The sequence below is a fragment of the Centroberyx affinis genome, unplaced genomic scaffold, assembly GCF_046629955.1.
Source record: "Centroberyx affinis isolate AG114_WGS23_722 - 3 ecotype Tasmania unplaced genomic scaffold, CSIRO-AGI_Caff_v1 ptg002994l_1, whole genome shotgun sequence".
NCBI lineage: Eukaryota > Metazoa > Chordata > Actinopteri > Beryciformes > Berycidae > Centroberyx > Centroberyx affinis.
In genome coordinates, this window is record NW_027281098.1 from 120,001 (window position 1) to 143,985 (window position 23,985).

The window sequence follows — 23,985 nt, forward strand, 5'->3', positions numbered from 1 at the left end:
TTCTGTCCACACACACACACACAGAAACACATTTGCACACCAGCACACACATAGAAACATATGCACACCCCAGCACATGCACATGCATACACAGAGAAACACATACACGCACACACCGGCATACACACATACTTATTCCGTGTCACACCACCATTTCTCCTGCCAGTGAAAGGACATGGAGGAAGGACACCGTTTAATCAGTTCCCATATAAAACTCTCTTTCTCCCTCTCTCGCTCTCTCTCTCTCTCCCTCCCTCTCGCTCTCTCTTTTTCCCTGACATTTGTGTCATGAAAGTCATGGGCCCTGATTGGCTGCAAGGTGGATAAGAGGGCAATAGTGATGGAGAGATTACAAAAGAGGGAGAGAGCGAGAGAAAGTGAGAGAGAGGCAGACAGAAAGAGCTGGGCTGTGTGACAAAAGTGAAAAGATCTCACTAGATCTCACTAAAACGAATCATGACATTTCCCCAGATTCAGTGTGGTCTTCCCATTAAGTGCTGTGCGGCGCAGCTGTCTGGCGCAGCGTGCCTGACTTTCCCTACTGTCCTTCCTGGGAGGCTCGGTCTCAACAGGAACCGTTTCCATCTAAGACCAACACCAGAAAACTGCTGAGTCCTCCACGGAAATAGCATCCCCACACTACGGGATATGTCTGTTTTTTTTTAATAGATTGATGCAGTATCGTTCAACCGCACTCATATCTGTCTTGAAGATTATCCGGGTGTAGAAATCTGATAACAGAGGCAGAGGGCTATGTTACAGGATATAGGATGGACCAAGCATTAGGTATCTATTTCAGTCAGCGGATGGCTCAAGGATCTTATCAGAGCTTTAAATAAATTCATCAATACACTTGATTGAGAAGGAGAGTTGCTGATTTTCTTTCAAGGTTGAGTGTAGAATTGGCCTAGCTTGTGGTGTGAAGTCAGCGTTTGCGCCGTTGTCCACATTTGAGTGTATTCTGTTGGTGCGTGTGTGACTCAATTTAATGTGTGGCAGGCAGCTCATTCATAAAAGTTTCAGTTTACCTGAGTGGTGTTATGCTGCATTACATCGTGGCCTAAAAAAAAAGCCCTGCTGGTCAGCACTGCAGGATGTCAGTCAACCGCAACAGCCTTCCTGTTGCCATGGTGATATTGATGAACACAAGGTTTGATCATTCCATGAACACTGATACATTACAAACTAATGCATTCTCTGACTGAACATTTTCGATTCATTTAATTTCAAAATGTTGTATTTTGCATAAATTAATAAATATGATTCCCATTGTAAATGAACAAGAAGCCAAGCAGGGAGTTGGAATGGCCCAGCCAAACCAAAATTTGGCATTACATCTTTATGTCACAGATTCTTATTCACTGCTTTATGATCACTGGAAGAGACAATAAGAGGAAAGTGGACAAACTATGTATGAACATACATTTTTGCTGGATTTTTCAACATCTAGTTTCTTTTAATCACCATGGTAAAAAGCAAAAGTTGGGAAAGTCAACAAACTGTATGTGCATCCATTCATTAGACTTTCGAACATCCGGTTTGTCTTCACTGCCACGGTAGAGGACAGAAGTTAGCAAAATATAGCTTTTGTCTCCAAATTGCGTCTCCAGGAGGCACTTTCTGCCAGTGCTGGTGATTTTTACTGTATGATATACTGTATGACACCATAATGAGCATCCAGTTTGCCGTCTACTGCATAGCACTGCAATCTGACTGCAGCATCAGGAATGAAGTCAGACTCTCAGAGCTGTTTGTCAACCCGCACTCTCTAGCACATTTCCCTCACAGTGTTGTTGTTGCAATGAATTAGCAATGTTCGAAATGGGATTCCAGTAATGTGGCATTTGAAAAAACACCAAAGGGGGAAGTGTCAGTATCATGTTTCAGCTAATACATTATTTTCTATGTATGGTATTTTGTTCTACCAATCGTGGGCAAGGAGCATGACACGTCACTGAGCCAGAACCGCTCTGAGCTGTAATGGAGCGCCACATGCTGCCACACACCGCTGCGTTGCCTGTTCTGTGCAGGCGTGTTTGTGTGACTGCCCCGACGGGTGATGTAATGAACACACTCTATAAATATTTCATACCACCCCACTTTCCTCCCTGGTTCTACAAAAAAGAAAATAACACACAAACAAAATTTCATCCCATTATAAATCAAGCCTGAAATAGAGTGAATGGGCTTTGAGGGGGATGGTGGAAAGCGCAGGCCACACTTTATTTAAGAGCAGAGAAGAGAAAGGCACACAATGAAGTTTTGGCGGGGAGCTCGGCACTGACTGAGGCCGATACCACAAATCCAAAGAAACTTGTCATAGTATAGCCAGGCAGGGAATACTCTCTACACTTAGGAATGTAAGCCAGTAAGTGGGTAGTAATTCTTTATGCTTTGTTTTATTACAATACTGATCAAGACCCATCTGAACGTATTGCAATTTCTGAGTCAATTTATCCTGCTCCCTGCTATGGAGGGAGAGAGCTTTTCTCCATATTGGCAGCAAACATCGCTCAATAGGAGGGAGGGTGTAGGAGTAATGTAGTGTAATGTAGGAGGGTGATTCTCTAACTTTTTTTGGTTCTTTCTCTCTTTCCTCTCCTGGAATATTGCGGCTAAAAATGAGCTCAGGAAGCGAAGGGTGAGGGTGGCCGGCAAGTAGGCGAGAATTTGTTATTCATTAAGGTTCCTTTCATATGCTGTCAGCCCACTCAACTGGAGCTTTTGCACTGGTGAGCTGAACCTCACACCTTCGGCACACAATGTTAGCCCAAACCCTCAGGACCCCCGCTGTTGCATGGTTACAGCGAGGATAGTGTGAGAGAAAGTGCATGAGTGACTAATGAGCTCTGCACTGATCTCTTATGGATGTCGCACCGCAGGCCTTGTGCTTTAAATACACCCTCTAATCACAAAATGATAGCTCATAATAATCACAGAATAATGATGATATGGTTAGGATAACACCTGTGAGTAGAACTCAGTGTCATTAAATGACGATAAGCCACAAATGCATTTGTGTGTCTTGTGGATGCATGCGTATGTGTGCGTGTGCGTGTGCGTGTGTGTGTGTGTGTGTGTGTGTGTGTGTGTGTGTGTGTGAAATCGCCAATTTTTTGTTTTCAGTGATCTAACAAGGCTATTGAGCTGTGTGTTTCCCACACTATGTGCAATGCATTATGGTCATCAACGTAACATAGGATCTCAAGGGTAAATCCAAAATCAATTCTTGTGAATACTATAGATTTTAGAAATGTCCAACAGTGTCAATGAAATGTTCCATTGACACTGTAGAGATTATTTTTTTAAACATTTTTGAGAGTTTTCCCACAAATGCGGGGAAGAGGCGGGGAACAGAGTGAGATTTATTTTCATGTCAAAAACAGTTTGTTTGAGTTTGTTTCTTATACTGATGGTGTAACTCACCTCACTGAGGTTGACCCTGAAATTATGACTTTAATCATATCATGTCAATACTCCTGAGAGAGGTTGCCAAGCGTATGCGACACATACTAGACAGTCTAGCTGACTGATGACAAATTAAATTGTAAGTGACATGGTGTGGCTATTGTTGAATGCTGTGTTATGCCAAGACAAATAGGTTAGATCCACTGCAATTATTGACTACATTAAGAGATGTCAAAGGAATATGAGCAGCTCAATAGCTTTTCTCAGAATAATTAGCCATCGTTATTATGTAATATAAACTCCCACTGGAGTTGCCAAAGATAGTAAGCCAGATGGACATAGGATTAATAAAAAAAATTCTGATTTTGCTGTAAAGTTTTCATTCAAATCACCTATGCATAATTCACTTTTGCATCCAGACATATTGTCCCAATTTTAAGGAATTGCCTTAGGTGAGCTTTATCGTTGTCTCTCCAGTGCTTTATGAACACAGTTATCTTGTCCATAGATTAATGGCTTTAGAATCGAGGCCCAAACCGTAATGACTGTGGCATTCCTCCAAACCTCTCTGAACCTTGGAAGAGCTACGGGACAAAACATTGGACAGCCAACAAATGTCACCATCTCTCTCTCTCTCTCTCTCTCTCTCTCTCTCTCTCTCTCTCTCTCTCTCTCTCTCTCTCTCTCTCTCTCTCTCTCTCTCTCTCTCTCTCTGTTAAGTCTTTGGACACTGGCCATGCAAGAGTTACTCAGCCACCAGAATCTTAACAGTGTGAGGGAAGATGCGTCTACTCTTTTGTTGATTAGTGTTGAATCTTTCTAAGGCTGCATGTCGTACCCAAGTCGTATCCCAACTATCCATGCCTTATAAATCTCTCTCACAGTTTCTGTGCCAGAATCCTTAATAATGCCATTTTGTTCAATGGCTTATTAACAGAATTTATGCACCTCTAGGAATCAGTCTTTTTGGGCAGGGATAATGAAGGGTAATTGCCCTCTTGTACATTAAAAATTAATAATTCATTACTTGAATGAATTACATTTTATTTTAATTTATTCAGTAAGCCATGCTACTGTGTGACTCTCAACACCAATGCATGTTTTGATGGGGTCATCCCACTGGAAGAAGAAGATGAAATACCACATAAGTCCTGGGATCAATCCGCATTACCATAGCCATAATCACCTGGATTGATTCCGCAGCAAAAAATTATCATACCTGAGGAATGGCTCAATTTGTCGAGCACAAATTGATGACACAGGTAGGTGGAGGGGGAGAGGGGCAGCGGGGAACTCAGAGGTGGATCATGGTCCATGAGAGCTCTGCGCAGGGAGATCAATAGGTGCCCACTGGCCCAGGCCGGCCCAGGCTCAGTGTCCGTAATGTGATGTGTACACAATCGATAGCCTCCCCCGAGCTGACAGACAGGCCGCTGCTGTGGCGTGGGTAATTTTTCCTCCCCACGCCATCCTTCCAGCGGTGGGATGCTGTGGGGGACGAGACGAGGGCAGAGGAGGTGATCCGTGCAGCGGGGTGTAACTGTTAGCGACCGCGAGGCTGTCATTGATGACAGGGCAGTTAGAGTGGAGTGAGCTAGCGTCCCTGTCGACTGGTTCCTGGGGGAAAAGGGCCAAGAGAGGATGGGGAATGGAAACCAAGAAAGGCTCGACTCAGTGGCTCCTGCCAGCTTTCTCCTCTGGATCAACTTCACAGTTCCTGCTTCGGTATCCCTGAGGATCTAATTCTACCTAGAGGTGCTGTGGATTGAAGTCGCGTGGGGGTTGGGGGTGGGGGGTAGTGGTATGGGTGAGGTGGGGGCAGACACACGCTGTCTTGATACACGAGAGATATGAGCGACTGCTGCCTTACACCTCGGCTGGCATTATTTTGTTAGGCGTCCCTTTAGGGATTGAGCCGGTTGTTTTTTGTTGTGAGGGCATTCGTCAAGTAATTTATTTTTTCATGACGTCTTTTATAATGCGCTCAGGAGTAGAGAGAGGAAAGAACCAGGGGATAGTGAATGAAAAATGAAAAAAAATTATATGAAATATAATAATTCTTTCTTTCACTCTCTCTCTCTCTCTCCCTCTTTTTCATCTCATTCTAAATCTCATTGTGAAGCAGCTCTCCACTCTCTCTGCACAGTGTCTGGTGTTGGGTTGGGGGGAGGGATAGCTTAGGAGCGCAGGATGGCCATGGACAGCTAAAGCATGCCACACATCACCTAATCATCTGAAGACATTACCCTCTTGTCTAAGCCAATCAGGTCTCATCCCTGGCCTGACCATGACCTGACGATGGGAACCTGAGGTCAGATCCTTCACAGGGAGAGGGACAAGGGGTTGGGAGAAAGAGGGAGATAGAGGGAGAGAAAGGTGAGAGATAGGGGTCACATACAGTAAAATCTGTGACATCTTCTACTTTAACAGCTCTAACTCAACAGCACAGATAGTTAATGCACTTTTAAATCACATCAGACTTGTGAGGACTTTAATCTTCATAGTAGATAATGTGATGTTTGTTCATGTAACTGTTCAACTTTTAAATGAGCTTACAATTTTCCCTCACAAGTGGTGGTGTCCTTTTGAGTCAATGTCAAGCACTTCAACCACAATCATTTCAAAACTGAGCAATACCATAGAACGTCTAGTTTTCTCAGACAGTAGATGTAGGCAGGCAGCTTTGAAGAGTTTGGCACAAAAGGTCAAGGTACTGGTGACATTATAACCCCAGTCCTCCTCACATGGGCCGTAACCTGTCCAAGATGCTCACTCCTGTTCAAAGACTAGCTCTGCAAATTTGCATACATCCAGTTCAGTGAAATGTCTTTCTTTCATTTCCTATCTCAGGTAGCTTTCATCTGTTTTGCCCCATAATAAGGTCACTTCCAGGTCAATTGGCAGGATTTGTGCTAATTTCCAGCAGATTAAATCCGTGACTCACGCCATTCGACGCTATGCTATGCTTAATGCCACCACACATGCAAATCGAGGGCAAAGAAGACTCAACCCAAGTAATTGATCTTCTTAACTACTCCCACTCAATTACAGTAGGTTAATGCGAGCCACCTCAGGATTGCTCATCCTCGCACTAAAATGCCATTTGCTTCTGATGTCCATGAGCAAGGGGTGTATGGGTGTCTGGGAAGGTGAGATCGTATGGGTGTGGGTCAGTGAAAACATTAATCACTGTGTGTGTATTTGTGTGTGTGTGGTTGTGTGAGTGTGTGTGCGAGCGCGGGTGCCCACACATACATTTATTCAGCTGTTCAAAGAGTACTTTTAAAGGGCTACCTTGCTCCAGAGTGTGGAACGCCAGAAGATTAACTGTCTCCTCGGAGGCAGGTAATGGAAATCTAAATAAAGAATAGCTGACCTCTGAAATAGAAAAAATGAAATAAGTTACCTTGTGCTTGTAGTTCCACAAATCATAGTTGTTCCTAGCGCGTGTATCTGAAAATTCAATTGTGTAAGCCTGTACAGTTTACCACCGGTAAGCCTATAAACTGAGCAAAATCATTATCTCATGGTTATTATCTCTAATCTACTCTTCCATCTCAGGAACTGAGTTGCTGCCAAGGTGTTCAGCAACAGGAGCACAAGCAAAGGTCTTCTGATCGGGTGGCTTGGCACCGGGGGGTGAGCCTCAAACGAGCTTGCCAAAAAGGTCGGGTGTGGAAGCAATCTGCGTCCTCAGGTCATCGTGACTCCACAGTCTTTCTGCTCGGTGCCAGGCCAGGCCAGGCCCAGGCCGCCTCACTTAGCTGCTAATAGGTTTAACCTAATCAGCACCAGCATTCATTAGTGACAACACTTCCTCTGCTGAGCCAGGACAGTCTCTCTCTGTCTCTCTCTCTCTCTCTCTCTCTCTCTCTCTCTCTCTCTCTCTCTCTCTCTCTCTCTCCCTCTCACTAAGTCTCACTCATCTACCAGAAAGGATGATTGCAAAGAAGAGGCTTCAAAACCTTTGCTGCTTTGCCTTAGAAAATTATTATTATTTTTTTTTTTACATTTTGAGTTGTGCCTATTCCCATAATCATTTCATATCTTCAGGGCTGAAAATTTTGCAGGGCGTCTAGCCATTGTTTTTCAGTGTGAGTTAGTGTCCTTGTTAGCTGGAGTGTGAATAAGGGCTAATGGAGAGTATGGAAATGGCAAACCCCTGGGCTACTTTGCGAAATCCTTAAGCTCCATCCCTGCATATCATATTTGCCAAAATGATCAGAAGTGACAAAGGAGATATAATGAATGACTCCAGACATTTAATTTACTTTTGGCAGTGTTTAAATTTATTTAAGATAATGAATGTGCTCTGCAACTTAATGCGGTTCGTGATTAGTATTCAGGCTGTCTTGTTTTCCTATCTTGAGTGAGACTCCTCAATCTTTGTTCATTAGATTTTAATGGGTTTTATATTGCTCAGGTCGAAGAGGCCTCCTCACAAAGGAATGCTGCGTTTTCCATGCACTGAGTCGTCCTTACGTCGGAGCAGCTTTTTAGATAACTTATGCTGCAATACTGTAGAGAGTGTAGGACAGAGACTTTTCACCTGTGTGGGTTGAGACACTGTGTTGAGCAGAGTGGAGCTGCGGAAAGAGGAACTCAGCTAATCCCAACAGCATACTAAGGAGGTTTTATCTCTGCCGCTGGTGCAAGGCAGAGGTGGGGGAGTATGGAAAGGAAGAGGTGGAGGAGGCAGAAGAAGAGTAAGGGGAGGATGAGAGAGCCATGTAATACTCCTCACTCTGTGCCAACAAGACGCACACACACACACTCAAATCATCTCACATTCAAACACGCTCACCCACTCAGCGTACATATACATTGCTCACACACCCTCGTTTTATAACTAGCGAACCTCAGTCAGAGCCTCTCAGGCCGGGTTTAATCTATTAAGGTCAATAAATCCTTCCTCTACCTGGCCAAGGTAAGGAGCTGCAGTTGAAACGCAGCCACATGCGATGCTGACCTCACAGGATTATGGTGGATGTTCTTACCCATCTCCTTACTGAACAGAAGGCACAGGAAATTATATCAAAGCATAATACTTTCATCATTTACATTTCAAACGAACAAACAATAGCTGCCACTTTTCAGAAGCTTTTCTTTTGCAATTTCTTTGATTATTTAAAAAAATAATCAATTTTATTTTAAGATAGATAGAGGCACTTTTAGACTGTTGTCAACAGGTGGAGCTAAAATCATTCTAGACCTTTATATACTGTGCATGAAATCACACACACACCTATTTCCCTATTTCCAAAACAGATTTCTGGCCATTGTTATTTCCCATTACTTCAGAAATGGGACATTTGGGACACTCTTGCAGTGCTGCAGTCATTCACAGATTGAATCACTCATTCGTTACCTTCCTTACCTTTGCCATTTCACAATGCCATGCTCTCCCCCTCTGTCCGTATTTAAAATGCTACGGCATGCTCTGTATTCTTCCTATGGAGGGCTCATTTTCATTCAGGAACACTCCCAGTCAGCCTTTCAAGCAAAGAGAGCCACTGCTTTATTCTAACACTCCATTTTATTCATGCCATTTATACTCCGCCGCTTCCAGCATTTATTTATGCGTCTCTCTCTGTCTCTAACTCAAACCAAACACCTCTGATTATTCATAATGCATCTCAAATCTGCCACAAACGACTGAGCCATAATATGTTGAGTGGGGAACACAAGATGATATGTTGACTGAGGAATAAAAGTTATATATCTTGTGTTCTTCAGTCAACATGTTGTGGCTCAGTCATTTGTAGTAGATATTTATATTACACACTTTGGATTCTCAAGCAGCATTTGCTTTTGATGCTGAATATTTAGTCTCCATTTCAATTAATTAATAGCAACAGTGAAAGTCATTTTCCTGACGTGTGTATGATTAAGTATTCATTTCCATCCTGTTTGATTACTGAATATAAAACTTAATTTATGTGTATGTGCATCTGAACTACATGACTTTTTCTTTGCATCCCACTAATATTTTATTCTTCTCTGTGCTCTTCTCCCTCTCTCCAGATCCTGGCTATCATATCAATCCTGTTCATCGTCCTTTCCACCATCGCTCTGTCTCTCAACACCTTACCGGAGCTTCAGGTCATAGACGAGTTTGGCCAGGCCAACGACAACCCCCAGCTGGCCCACGTGGAGGCTGTGTGTATTGCCTGGTTCACCATGGAGTACCTCCTCCGCTTCCTCTCCTCTCCTAACAAGTGGAAATTCTTCAAAGGCCCACTGAATGTCATTGACTTGCTGGCCATCCTGCCCTACTATGTCACCATCTTCCTAACTGAGTCCAACAAGAGCGTGCTGCAGTTCCAAAACGTGCGCCGCGTGGTCCAGATATTCAGGATCATGAGAATATTGAGGATCCTGAAATTGGCCAGGCACTCCACAGGGCTCCAGTCTCTAGGGTTTACTCTGAGGAGGAGCTACAATGAATTGGGGCTGCTCATCTTATTCTTGGCCATGGGCATCATGATATTTTCCAGCTTGGTCTTCTTTGCTGAGAAAGATGAAGATGCCACCAAATTCACCAGTATCCCCGCCTCATTCTGGTGGGCCACCATCACGATGACCACAGTGGGCTACGGCGACATCTACCCGCAGACTCTGCTTGGAAAGATAGTGGGCGGGCTCTGCTGCATTGCAGGAGTGCTAGTGATTGCCCTCCCCATCCCCATTATTGTCAACAACTTCTCTGAGTTCTACAAGGAGCAGAAGAGGCAGGAGAAGGCCATCAAGAGGAGGGAGGCGCTGGAGAGAGCCAAGAGGAATGGCAGCATTGTCTCTATGAACTTGAAAGATGCCTTTGCCCGCAGTATGGAGCTGATGGATGTGGTGGTGGAGAAAGGAGAGGACAAAATCTCCCTGGACAACCACCTGTCACCCAGCCGCTGGGGTGACCCGGCCCAGCACGCCTCTTCTGAAACCAGCCTCAAGTCCCCAGAGAAGAGAAACCCTGATTCTCTACTGCCAGGCTCCCCGCACCGCATCACCATCACCACCACTGGAAGTCCACAGCGAATGAACAGGAGCCCACAGCACCTTAATGTTCAGAAACTGGAAGAGATGTACAACCAGATGACCAAGTCACAGTCCTTCACCAATCTCAACACCACCAGCTCCATGAGCACTATGAGCACCTCCATGACAGCCCCTTCCACGCCACCTAGGAAGCCTCACAGCCCCGAGTCCACACAGAAAGAGGAAGTGGAGCTGGAGATGAATGAAGTCCCGCCCTCCTACGCCAATAGCTTTGCCAGCTGCTCGGCTGATGTCAGGCAGGAGGGCCCTAACTCAGGTGAGGATGGAGCTAACCCGTGTCAGGACAGACACCCCAAGGCCCCGCCCCCTCTGGATCTTAGCCAGCTGAGGGCCATTGATGACCAAGACTCCCAGGACGAGGAGCTCAAAGATGGCCTCTATGAATCTGTCCCGCTCAACCCAGGTGACGGATCACAGCTCCATATAGAGGAAGAGGAGAGCTTTAACAGAGCTGTTGAGAAAATCCAGAGCTCTATTAGAGGCAACAACCCCCTTAAAGTGAAAGGGTTAAGGGTCAACTTCACAGAAACCTCCGCTGAAGGCCCACCAACACCACCCAGCACCACCTCTCCTGGGGACATGAGCTCCAGCCTCCTGGAAGATGAGTCCCCAGAGGGGGAGACCTCACCGCTCATCCCCAGCTCAGAGGAGCTGCTCCCGGCTACAGAGGGAGAGACCAGCCCCTTGTCCCCTAAGAGGCTGGTGGTGGACACCCCACCCGGCGATGAAGATCAAACTACAGAGAACCACGGAGAGAAGCATCTGATGGAGGTGGCGGGCGCTGCGGTTGCACCCTTGTCACCCAAGACGGCGGCGCAAAATTGCACCCAAGGTGTGGTTGGGGCCAGCGAGGACGTCAAGGCTGACAGCAACCAAAGTGGACACAAAGTGGAGAACCACATGTTTACACCTGAGATCCACCTGATACCGGGGGATGGGAGCCTCTCTCCGACCTGTGAAACCAGTATGTGACTGTAAGGGGAGCTGTGAGGGAACAGACCCATTACAGACCTCAGCCTGGTGTTTGGGAGAAGAGGAAGAGGGAAAAGGGTGCAGTTGTAGTGAAAGATGTTTTTGCATGGCATGACAAGTCCCTTTTACTTGTGTTGTTGTCTATCACTGAAAAAGAAACTGCAGTGCTTCATGCAGATTTGGGAATGACTTTGGGACAAAAACAATGGGCTCAAAGAAGAAAAACAGAGGGAATTTATCAAATTATGTAGACATTTTGGTCCTCCTGATGTACATATAGACAGTATCTTTTTTCTAGCAAAAGAAAGAAATGCACAGAGGGACTTATCTGTAAAAAGCATGCATTTAAAAAAGACAGATATTTTACGGTGCTTAGTTTGCTGAAAGCGCTCCACTGTAAATAGTAGGACAACTAAGGCAATGACAATGCACAGGATGGCAAAAGAAAACACTTTCACTGAAGGTACAAATATTTCTAATGTGAAAAGGGAGGGAGGGGTTGAATCGAGAGACCTCAGACCGAGTGTTGCATCGTAGCGACCTATAAAAAACATATCATTACCTTTTGTGGAAATGCAAAGTGTTCCCATGACGACCCTATAATGTTTTGTGTGAAGAAATGGTGTATGAAACTGTAATGTTGACGTTATTGCTTTTGGTTTTCATAACGACTGTTGAACTTTCAGTTGAACGTCCAGTATACGACTTTTGAATTAATGACCGAAACATTTTACGTGGGCAAGAAGGATAAAACCTCCTCTAATGAGTATACACCTGTAGTTGCCAAATATGTAACCAGTAAGGACAGGAACTACCAGATGCTTCAACTATTAAAAATATTTATCAGCTGGTTTCAGAAGTTAGGACAGGGTTTAAAATATCATGTTTTATTCCTCGTTCGGCCTCTCGATTCCATCCAAATCACATAAATTAATATTATTTACTCTCTGACATCAGATATATACATCTAAATGTAGTTTTAAGAATACAATATGAAATACGTAGGTCTAGATTGGTTGTAGAAACCTTCTACAGTAGGGAAGTGAGATTCCATAAATCGAATAAGAATATTTATTAATTAAGTACAATAGATCTGGTCACTAACATACATATATGCTTTACACTATAATTATCTATTTTGGCAATTCAACAATGATAGTCTACCACAGGAAAAAGATGACAATAATCTTTGCGATATCAATGGACCAAATCAAGCACAGTCATGCTTTCATCTATCTCAGCTGCTCAGTAACAATATGGTAACATGTACTATGACAGTAGTTGAGTTTTCTTTTCCTTATGGGTGGTTTACCTGCACTGTTGTCATTGTCACCTCCTCAGCACCCTGATGTCGTTGTTGACATTTGTTCCATACTACTGCAAGTTTATCCGATCCTGCTGATTATTTAAGGCATCTTTTTTTGTATATCCGTAGTGTCTTGGACTGTAATTTATTGTGTTTTATTGTGAACAAAACTGATTTCAGTCAAACTTAAACCCAAAGGTTTTTTTTTTTTGTCTTCTTTCTTGCTTTTGTTTTTCACTGACTGAAAATATCTGTTGTATGTTGCCTTTGATTCCAATTTATTGCTGGAATATTTGTTTATTGTTTCAGCATGGCACTTGGCTGAGTGTACTAGCTGTGTATACTAGTAGTGAGTCTGAGAAAGCCACATAAACCAGAATGGTACCGACAGAAAGTGAGTGGGTGAATTATTTTATTGTTATTTGTTTGTTTTTTTGTTTGTTTGTGTTTTTGTTTTTTGTTCTCACAGAGAAGTGTGGAAAGTGCAATACCGCATACTGCAATCTATGCAGGCCAAGAATTGTGGCACTTTATTTTCTGTCTATGGGATTTGTAAGTGTACAGGCAGAAATTACTTGTATTTTTCAAATGATATATCTTTAATATGAGGCAAACAAACAGTGTTACAACTACCACAATATCACAAACAATGCAAATGGAGAATTTGACTTTTACTTTTTCATATTATATGGCTGGCATGTGCTGTCATGCACCTTAATGCCAGATGTCAATGGACCTCAAATTTGATTATCTTTGGGAACAGGGATCCAAATTGATCACTAGGGCCTTTTATATTACTGTTAGATTTACAAAAGAATCTAACAATGTCTGTTGGAGATAAGATAATCCAATTTCAATGGCCACACACAAAGGATTTTATGTTTTTTGTGAATTAACGTTGAGAATGATTCTATTTTTTCTAAACCAAAATGGAGCACGACCACAATTTCCTGCCATACGGTGGTTGAAATGATGCGTGCCTTTTCATAATACTGCTGTTTATGAGAAGGTAGCAAGTCATTTGGCTTTGTTCATATAGCACTGTACAGAAAATTCTAATTTTATAGGAGAAATCAGGTCTTTATGTAATAGATACAAGTAATGTTATTGAGTTCTCAGGTTTTCTATAACTCTCTGATGTTCCGATTGGATCGATTCTCTGTTTTTCTTTAACAGCTAACGTCAACTAGTTCCTTCTGTACTTTTTGAAAAGTGATGTTGTCAAATCCACATTGATGTCTTGGCTCCCAGAGTAAGGAGCGGCAATATTTTTTCCCTCCTCCTGGGTATTCTATGTACCACATGTCCACCCCCATCAGTCTCCAGTGAGGCAGGGAAGAGCACAGACACGGGGATAGAGGTTAGGCCGTTAATGTGTTAAAGAACTGAGATACAGAGTGAGGGAGAAAGAGAGAGAGAGTAGTCACCACTGAGTAATGGGTCAAACTGATTGACCACAGACAGGGAGAGATCCCTACTGTCACTGAACTGATCCTTTTGATTTGCTCCCATACTGACACCACGGAGTGCTCCAATCCTTGCAGCTTTAGAGGCTGTATCCCCGTGGCACGCCCTCAGGAACAGTGCTCCATTGGAAAAAAAACGGTGGATTTTTGGGGTTATAAGATAAGAGAAAGCCATGAGAGAAAGAGGAGAGATGAAAAGGAGTCCTCCCAAAGGCTTCCATCGCATCAGTGATCAGTTGTGGTCCGTATTTCCTTTACTCTGTGTATATGCCCAGACCAATATAATTTGACTCAGTAATCAGAGATTCATGTGAGAGGTCGTGGAATTATCTTTCATGTAACGTGATCCCACACGGGAAACTCAGTTGCAGATTCTTTGGTGCAATCCAAAGTGTTAATTCGCATTTGTCAAGAACAAATGTTAAATGCGGGGTCAGTGGTGGTTATTCTTGTTTTGGGTTTTCATTTGTCTTTTATCCTTTTTTTTTTCTTTTTTTTTTAAAGGAGGTTATGATAGCCTTCTTGTTGAAGCTCTTTTTATGTACCTGTACTTTCAATTTAAGGTTTTTTTTTTCCTTTTTCCCTTGTTTGTAGTAATCATGTCTCCATGTTAGCCTGGAGTAATCCTTCATTTTGACAGGTAGAGTAGAGAGACAAGGGATTTGGATTGATCAGCTATGTTCCCTTGGGATGATGTTTGTGTGGATGCTGAAATTAATTCTGTGAGCTGACAGCAAAGGGACTGCGCTCTGTCTTACTGTCTCACAATGGCATTATCATCTGTGATACTGTACAGAGCGGAAAGGTTGTGTCTTTATTTTCTCTGAGAGAATGGGTATTGTCTGTGTCACCCATGCGTGCTTACCAAACCTGCTCCTCCACTTCCTAAAACGCATAAGGCTACATTGTTTCTTCCCATGTCTCCGTGTATTCTTCTGCCTCTTACTTTTTGGATTTTGTTTTTGTTTTTTGACTTTTTTCTGTTCAGTTTTTGAAGAACATTATCATTAGACACATTCTGAGCTACAGACTGTTTCTGTACAAAGCAGCATCTTTGTATGCATGTAGTAGTCCAAACAATTATGTGACCACAGAACACTTTGTTATGGTACATGTATGTCAACATTTCTGTAGAGCATTGTTCCCCATTACGTCTATTAGCATATGCAGGATAACAAATAAATGTGTATATAACTCGTGTGTGTGTCTGGTGTTCTCTACTGTACAAATTGGCTGTTTTTTGTAGTTACATCCGCATTTTCTGGGTACATTTTTGCATAATGAGGATCCATTACATTATATAATACAAATATATGAATTAATAAATCATCTCAACTTAGCACTAATTAAAACTGATATTGCATTCGGTCCAATAAGGTATGCTAAGTTGTTTTTCATATGCAAAAGTGCAGACTACTCAGCAATCTGTTTTGGTACCCGTTGATAAACCATTTATCACCAAGGAGAAATGTATTTCTTTCCAATAGACACAATTAATGGATTGCCTCATTTCTGTAGTTTAGTAGTCCAAGCAGTGTTTATAAACATAAACAGCTCTCCCAAAGCCAGAAACCAGAAGCTCTACCATGTGATGTCATTAATATAAAACGTGGAGTTGCTCCATAAATGACAGTGATTTTATGGACCCACAGAATGCTTGTTTTAAGTTTTTAAACTTGATTGAGCTTTATTCTGTCTTTATTCTGCAGTAGTGTTCTCAGCTCAGAAGTGAAAAAATGTGTCATTTTAGAAAATGCCCTTGGGTGCATTCCTTTACAATCCCAATTCATCCTCCATGGACTGCCTGCCTGGAAACTGTATCCCCTGAAATTGAAAAGAAAAAATATCTCTAACTAACAGAAAGAAAAGACCTGCCAAGGTCAGAAACCCTGTCAGGCTTAGACATACTTTTATTTAGTTGTCTTGTTTCTGATCATTTGTTGATGTGGAGAGTTTGGCCTTCAGCACTTATCTGGAGGCAGAGGTTTGGAAAGGAGTGGGGCAGCTAATCTGTGGTAGGCTAACTAGGCCCTTGGGGGCAACTTTACCTCTCAGTTGGCTATCCCAGAGGTTTCCAAAGTGGGGTCCAATAAATTCTGTGGGTCCCCAAGAAAATTAGGAATATTCTTATGTTTGTTTCAGTCCATTCTGCTGCTGTGATTTTGCACACCCAATAATCCTGTAATCGACATTTTTCCCATTATTCTATGTACTAGAATTGGAATTGTCTGTTGTGTATATAACCTTAATATTCTTATTGGTATTTGCTGCTACAATGACCCAATTTCAGGGATCATTAAGGTTTCATCTCATCTTAATTTGGCAATTATATCATTTAACAGCAGTCAGCACCATGAGAACGTAAGAATGACTGTTTTGGTTTGGGTTTCCTTTCCTCAGTTTTCTCCATACCTACAATATAGGTAGTGTTGGAACCACTCCAGTCATATCCAACAAGAATATGCTTCTCAGATGGGGGGAGTGGGTTGAACAAAATCTTCATAAATGGGGATCCTTGGCCTGATATATATCTACTGAGGGGTCTGAGATGCAAGTGTGGGATCATCTGAGTTAGCCTACTGAGACAAATGGCTGTTGAAATAATTATCACTTCACTGATTTGTGTGAAAAGTAAAGTAACTTTGTGGCTTGTAGTTACTCCTCCCTAACGCCAGAGAGCGCTGCAGGCGGTAGCGCGACGCCAGACTACATTGAAAGACACAAGCGCGCGGAAATTCTAAAGTAAACTGTAAACATGGACGAGCCTGAAAGTAACAACAAAGCCACAGCAACAACAAATATTACAGATAAAACTGTTAAATTTTCCCACGTAACAGCCGTTGCGACAGGATGGATGCTGGACTTCTCGTTTGTAAGTCTGTGTCGCCACTTCAAGGAGGGCGAAGTCGACGAGTTCAGTGAAACGCTTTCGACTTTCCAGGGTAAGTAATGATAGCTATTGTTAGCTAAACCTTAATGTTACCTAGCTTACATTTCATTTGTTGGAAAGCATTATGGAAGTTGAGCTAAATGGAACTTGTCTCACTAATATTCAGGACGCGAAACTAACTTTATTCACTTACAATTTCATCATGTAACGTAAAGTTACATTACAACCTGGTAAAATTCAAAGACTAACTGTTACACTAAGATTCAATCCCTGATAGCGCTACTTCGCACCGTTAATTGCAGTGGTGGAAGAAGTATTCAGATCATTGACTTCAGTAAAAGTAGCAATACCACAGTGTAAAAATACTAATAATAATAAAATAAAGTAAAAGTCTTACATTCAAAATCTTACTTAAGTCAAAGTACACAAGTATTAGCATCAAAATATACTTAAAGTAGCAAAAGTAAAAGTAGCCATTATGCAGAATGGCCCATTTCAGAATCATATATATCATGTTATTGGACTATAATTATTGATGCATTAATGTGTTCATCACTTTAATGTTGCAGCTGGTAAAGGTGGAGCTAATTTTAATTACTTAATATACTGCTGGGTATCTTAACCTATAAAAAATATATCATAATGTATTAGTTGATTTATAATTTGTATTAATCATCTAAATCTGCAAAGTAACTAGTAACTAAAGCTGTCAAATAAATGTAGTGGAGTAAAAAGTACAATATTTCCCTCTGAAATGTAGTGGAGTAGAAGTATAAAGTAGCATGAAATGGAAATACTCAAGTAAAGTACAAGTACCTCTAAACTGTACTTAAGTGCAGTACTTGAGTAAATGCACTTAGTTACTTTCCACCGCTGGTTAAATGCACTTGGGAGGTTTCCCTAACGCTCCAATTTGCTCTTTTTCAGCCATTGCTGAGGGTCATTCTCTTAAAACTGATGATGGTCAGAAAAGGATGATATGTGCCTTCCTCGCAAGAATCATGCATGGAAAAGACTTGGGTAAGACATTACACTCTCGATTGAATTGACTCCTGCCTCCTTAGACATCATTTTTAATCTACATAGTTTGTCTATCATTGCGGCAGTGTTACTATTTTTCAGTAGAGACTAGCAGTGGACGCAGCTCAAAACAAAGGTGATCTGTGCTTCAGCATCTCACAGCAGCATCTCACACTTCTCAGCAACAGCTCACCATTATGAGAGGCTGTGTATTATTCAACCTTTGCTGTTCACATATGTAATACTCATACATAAATATTTGAAACACTTGCATATACTTGTGTGTTTAAAATATTTATGTGTGTGAGTACTTAGTAGTATCCATGTATGTATCAGTGTCTTATGTTTATGAACAGCAAAGTTTGAATTAAACCCTACAAGGCCTCGCACACGACACCTCACAGTCCTAATTTATTAATTACTATCGCTTGCTTTGTCAGCCAGACAATCTTGGAAGTTAAGCCATTTTGAATATGCAAATCAGGGTAAGTCATCGTAAGTGGACCACCACACATGAGCTGTCAATTGCTATCAACCTCGGTCACTGTTGCTTTGAGCTGCACTGAGCCGGCAAAACACCACGGATCAATCATGAGTCTGTCTGCATACCTGTCTTCTCACTCTTGCATCAGATATTTGATGGGGAGTTGTTTCAAGAAAGAGAATTTGGACATGCCCCCAAAATACTAATGTCAGGTCAGTTTTTCAGTTCACGCCTGTTGATGCACACCAGTTGAACTTGAAACTGATCCCACTCAACCTTAACTGTATGTCATCGCAGTCTCTCGCCATGCAAAATGCTTCCTCTGTAAACACAGTGTTGGCAGCCAAAGTTTTGCAATGATAGAATGCCAAGATACACAATTTAAAGACTTTTGGCAGTGTTTTAGCTGGGACTGCATCTGATTCAGTGGTAGCCACAAGGTAAGCAGCATACAGCACTAAAACACTAACACATAATTGTAAACAGCAGTAGACAGCAGCCATCAGTGTAAGGAGACAAGGGGTGAAACGTGGAAAAAATTTGATGATGCTGGTATGCACCTTTTTTGGTCTAACTCATTCATTATCTTAACCCTCAGTTGTTCAGTACATTTAAAAAAAAAAAAGTAGATATTAAAGACACAGAGTCAATGTTTTGACAAATTGTTTCAGAATCTTTTGTCTCATGATATTAATGTAATCCCAAAATGAAACTGTAATACCTGCAACCTTACTACACAACACTGCATGCACACACAGAAGCACAAAGGTACACACCCTCAGACAAACCGTACTGAGGTTTGTCTGAGGGTGTGTACATTTGTGCTTGTGGTCCTGAGTGAGTGATGTGTTTTTACTCTGCATTACATTGTTGCTATTTTTCTAGATGTCCAGTTTGAGGAGGATGACTGTGTGATGCCTCTGATGTCTGCGGCCAGTATATGGCCGGCCCTGAGAGACACTGTGGCAGATGAAAGTTTGTTTGAAAACATCACCAATCTTTTGTTTGTCCAGGTAATTTCATAGCATACTAGGGTCCCTACTAGCGGCTACACTACACTTGGCCTGAAAACCTTCATGTACCTACATGTCATTTAAATCTGTGTCCGCATTTCCTTTTCCCACTCTTCCTCTCTGTCTTTTACTTTGTTTATATGCACATGTGTATATGCTCCATACAATGTAGATTTCCACTCACAATGCAAGCCTCACCACTTAGGAATGTAAGCAAAATCTGATCTGGACAGTCCAGACACGGCACTTAATGTGTCCTGGCGTGATTGGATGATAAAAAGTCATTCTGGAGAACACCATGCTCTGCTGACTATAATGAATAGGTATCATCAGTTCAAGGAGCAAGTAAGGATAAATCCTGATGTCACACAGGAATGCTTTGTTCTCATTTTGAGCATTATGTGTCTAATGCTTTTGCTCCGGTCTCCTAGTCTGTGGCTGTGTGCTTGGAGAAAGGCCAAAGATCCATGGCCTCCTCTGCCCTCAAGTGGTTTGAGAAGAAACTTGACTTCCCACAGGTGTGCATTTCCATTACTGTCTGCGTTCACTGCAGTAGTGTAGGGCCAATCCTGGTATATTTGGTGCTGTGGCAAGATTTTGGACTGGTCACACATAGGGCTGGGTGATATATCGTATAATACCGATATTGTGATATGAGAACAGATATCGTCTGGGATTTTGATCGACAATTTGACAAATTTCTTAACGTATTAGCCTGTTCTGGCTGAGTAAATGATTGGCTTTACCTGCTCATCATATCCACATTACTTATTACTGATTGCGCATTGCTGATTACTAATGATCATTATTAATTTTCAAAATTAACTTGTGTGTAAATATCTTATGAAAGCATGAATACTCATCACCAAAATATCATCACATTATCAATATCGAGGTGTTCGGTCTAAAATATTGTGATATTTGATTTTGTCAATATCGCCCAGCTGTAGTCACACAAATACATAACTAACATTTGTTACAACTAACATTTGTCCACAGAACTTGCGAGTCAAGCTGTCAACAATAGTGGCGCAAAGGGACACCTACCACCAATTCCTCCTCAGCTTCAGCTTCAGCCGCCTGCTGGAGACAGTCCGGTCATACTTGGATGCCTATCTGGAGAAGAATCCCTCTGACTACCTCCTCCAGGTACACGCCATGACCCCAGCATCTGACCCACAGTCACTTCCTGAATGATAGTGCAATGATAGTGTGTGTGATATGTGTTAAAGTCAGCAACAAATCAAAACAGATCCTAGCTTGACTGTAGCTACAGTTCTTGGAAGAGGGATTCATTTAATATCATTGGTTCAGCTGAAACAAGTAGAGATTCTGTGCTGTCCCACGGCACATACACCACCAGACTGGCATATAAAGGCACTTTAAGCTCACATCACGTCCCCACCTCTTTTGGGGAAAGCAATCAACAAGTGCTGTAGACCGCAATATTAAATGACGTTTTAAAATGCCCCCAATATATTGCTTGATCAGTCTTTTATATTGAAACTTTTCCTCATGTCAGTCATTCTCACATGATTAGTTGGCAACACTCCCTGCCATCAAGCATTCACACTACATTCAAAAGCTAACCAGGTTCTTTATCGGCCCGTTTGCCGGGAGCATTACTATGACTCACTGCATTCAAAATACTTTTAAATTCATCTGAATTTATGTCAGTTTACCAATTCAGCATTTTCTTTTTCCACAAACGACTTGACAGCATGCTGCAGTCGACTCGACAGTCCCAAATTCAGGTTGCCCAACTCAGACTTCAGCTATCAGTTTGGTTGTATGGGACAGGATCTTATCGGTTACAGATGAGTGAATGAGCAGATTCTTAGCTGAGGCTCTGGCTTCCTTTCATAAAAAGTTGCTTTGCTCTTGCTAACGAGGAAGGTGTAACAAAGATTTTTTTAAGACTTAATGAGTCTTAATCCCAGATGAGCTTGTTTATTGGCCTGTTTAGCTGTACCCTCTTCCTTTTGAATAATGATGCACTGACTCAAGGTGCTGATCTGGCATTATCAGTCATAGCTAATTGAGAGTTTGTCATCAAATTAGTTGGAAGGGCAAACTGCAACATTCAGCAGAGCCTTCCTCAGGGTCTAACAGACTTGCTTATTCATGAAAGTTTCAGGAATGATTTACATAGCGGCCGCTGACCAAGGTTAAATTTAGATGGGTATTTTAATGACAGGCCCTATGAGTTTTGCTCAATTTCACATTATGGCCAACCTTAAACCTGAAAGGAAATTGTTTTGGAAGTGTATGATAAAGTAATATTCATAAAAGATAACTTGCATTTGTCTGTGTGTTTATGTCTGCCTCTCCATCTATCAGGCAGCCACTGAGATGGTCCAGTCATCACAGAACATGGAGGCTATGGGGGACGTGGTGACACGGGACGAGTCTCTCTCAGAAACAACCAACAACTCAACAGAGAAGGATGCAAAGTAGGAAATGGCCCTTAATTCCGCTGTTATCAAAAGGCTAGAGTGGAACACTGTTGCTCTTTTATTTCAGAATGGGCCCACTTATACATGTTGAAAATTTCTCATGAGCCACTTCCATTTCATAAATGCTCATTTTCTGTTATGAACACTGTAATGTACACTGTCCTCCCAACAGGAATAAGAAGAGCTCTACATATGTGAGGTTAGTAGAAGTTTTACCTTTTTTTTATCTTTTCTTTGGCTGTCAGTGTCTTTTCAAGTGTTTCGGTCAATATAGAAATTCAGCAAACTGATAACACTAACTCCAAAAGCATCAGACTTATTGTGCATTATTTTGGTGTCACTTTCTTAAAGGGTAGTACTGTCAAATTGCAGTCATTATGCATGTACCAGACATCTGCCCATTTCTCCAGCCTTAAAACATGTGAGCAGTTAGATAGCAAGCATATGTGGGGTCAACAATTGATTTGTTAAAATGTATTGTTCTTCCTCAGGGCCAAAAGGAAACTACTGTCAACAAAAATTACTGATGTGTGGAAACCTGAATCTTGCAAGAAGCCTCGTGTCGTTCTCAATTCTCAAGCAATTTCCAAGAGTGGTAAGTTCTCTCTATCCTTTGATATTTCTGTGTTAAAAGTTAATGTATAGTGATATTACTTGATATTGAAGTACATTAATGGGATCTAAAATCTAGCAATATATTCATCTGCACATTATCCTTCATACTTTGCCTTTTATTTCTGAGCAAAAATGAAGCCAACAATAGCTAAGTTGAATGTTAAATCTTCTCCCACTGTCAGAAATAGCTCGTCTGACATTTCAACAAGAGTCGCCTGAGAAATCACTGAACACCTCGAAGACCAAAAAACCAAGGCGGCCACCAAAGGTCAGTGAAACTACACAGCGCTCATTCAGGGTTGTGTCTGATCAAATTAATCTCAAATAGAGCTGTTTTAAGAATCACACACAAGTACTACATTTTGCATGGGTGGAATTTCTTTCTGAGAAATTCTGAACCGATGACTTAAGAGTTTATGTTTTACTTGGTTCAGAAATGGACATGGCAGCTGGACAAGAATCTGAAGGATGGTGTGAAACTCCACGGCGTGGGGAAGTGGTCACGCATTTTACAGGATTATGACTTTGAAGGTCGCACCGGCACCATGCTCAAAGACCGCTGGAGAGTGCTAATGAAGACATATGAAGTCAGCTGAAGGGGGAGAGTACCACTCTAACTAATATTCTATAACAACAATTTTCTTGTAAAATAAATAATTGTATTTTCATAAGCCTGACTGTTTGATGAATTAGACCCTATTCAATCTGTAGATTACGTGTAAATATTTGCACCATTTGTTGAATCTGTTCTGTGTTGTAAACTGCTGCTTTGATTGCACCAAGAAAATCAAATACCACCAGAGGGCGCTCAATGCAGAGCAATGGAGTGTGGACTATTTGCTTTCTATAATAAGGAACAACATTTGTCGTTACGTTTTTTTTGCCAAGCACTAGCAAATGTAAAATATTTTTATATTTAATGTTTTAAATTAATACTTTTTGTAATAAGTTCATTTTAAAGAGAAGAATACAAAAGCAGCATGTTACAATAAAGTTATGCCACATAAAATGTGATATGTGCTTAATGTTCTGTACTAGAAAGAGTTGTTCAAATACAAATTATACCATTGTTTTGACAAAGTATGCGATTAAATTCAACTGAACAATGCAAAATGTTCATAGTGATGATTGGAATGAATCGATCTTCCTTTATGGGATGTGTTGCATCTTTATAACAGACAGATACTGCGTTGCACTGAGGCTGAGTCTCAGAAGTCCTCTTCAAAGTTGTGCCTGGAGTATCTAGGCATCTTAATACTCTGGTCATTTCAGTTCCATTGACGAGATGAACTTGGCTGTGAT

General features: G+C 41.7%; 2 protein-coding genes across 2 annotated transcripts in view; both read left to right on the forward strand.

Annotated features, from left to right (window-relative positions):
- Positions 1-11,433, forward strand: part of LOC139659009 (potassium voltage-gated channel subfamily B member 2-like) — a 73,603-nt gene extending 62,170 nt beyond the window's left edge. Inside the window, exon 2 of the mRNA XM_071537210.1 lies at positions 9,433-11,433. Within this exon, the coding sequence (XP_071393311.1) occupies positions 9,433-11,433 (2,001 nt within the window). The remainder of the gene's footprint in view (positions 1-9,432) is intronic.
- Positions 11,434-16,960: 5,527 nt separating this feature from the next.
- LOC139659010 (telomeric repeat-binding factor 1-like) lies at positions 16,961-23,933 on the forward strand. The gene is made up of 10 exons (XM_071537211.1): positions 16,961-17,147; positions 18,023-18,115; positions 19,485-19,612; positions 20,044-20,130; positions 20,612-20,761; positions 21,953-22,065; positions 22,241-22,267; positions 22,560-22,663; positions 22,866-22,951; positions 23,118-23,933. The coding sequence occupies exons 1-10, from the start codon at positions 16,961-16,963 to the stop codon at positions 23,277-23,279; spliced, it is 1,137 nt and encodes a 378-aa protein (XP_071393312.1). The 3' UTR covers positions 23,280-23,933.
- The last annotated feature ends 52 nt before the right edge of the window (positions 23,934-23,985 follow it).

What these genes read in the sequence shown, in the direction of transcription:
- LOC139659010 (XM_071537211.1), top strand. Translation starts at nt 16,961, where the DNA reads ATGGACGAGCCTGAAAGTAACAACAAAGCCACAGCAACAACAAATATT. An exon ending in CCTCTGACTACCTCCTCCAG is followed by an intron (nt 20,762 to 21,952) that starts GTACACGCCATG and finishes TCCATCTATCAG; the next exon opens with GCAGCCACTGAGATGGTCCA. An exon ending in TCAAGCAATTTCCAAGAGTG is followed by an intron (nt 22,664 to 22,865) that starts GTAAGTTCTCTC and finishes TCCCACTGTCAG; the next exon opens with AAATAGCTCGTCTGACATTT.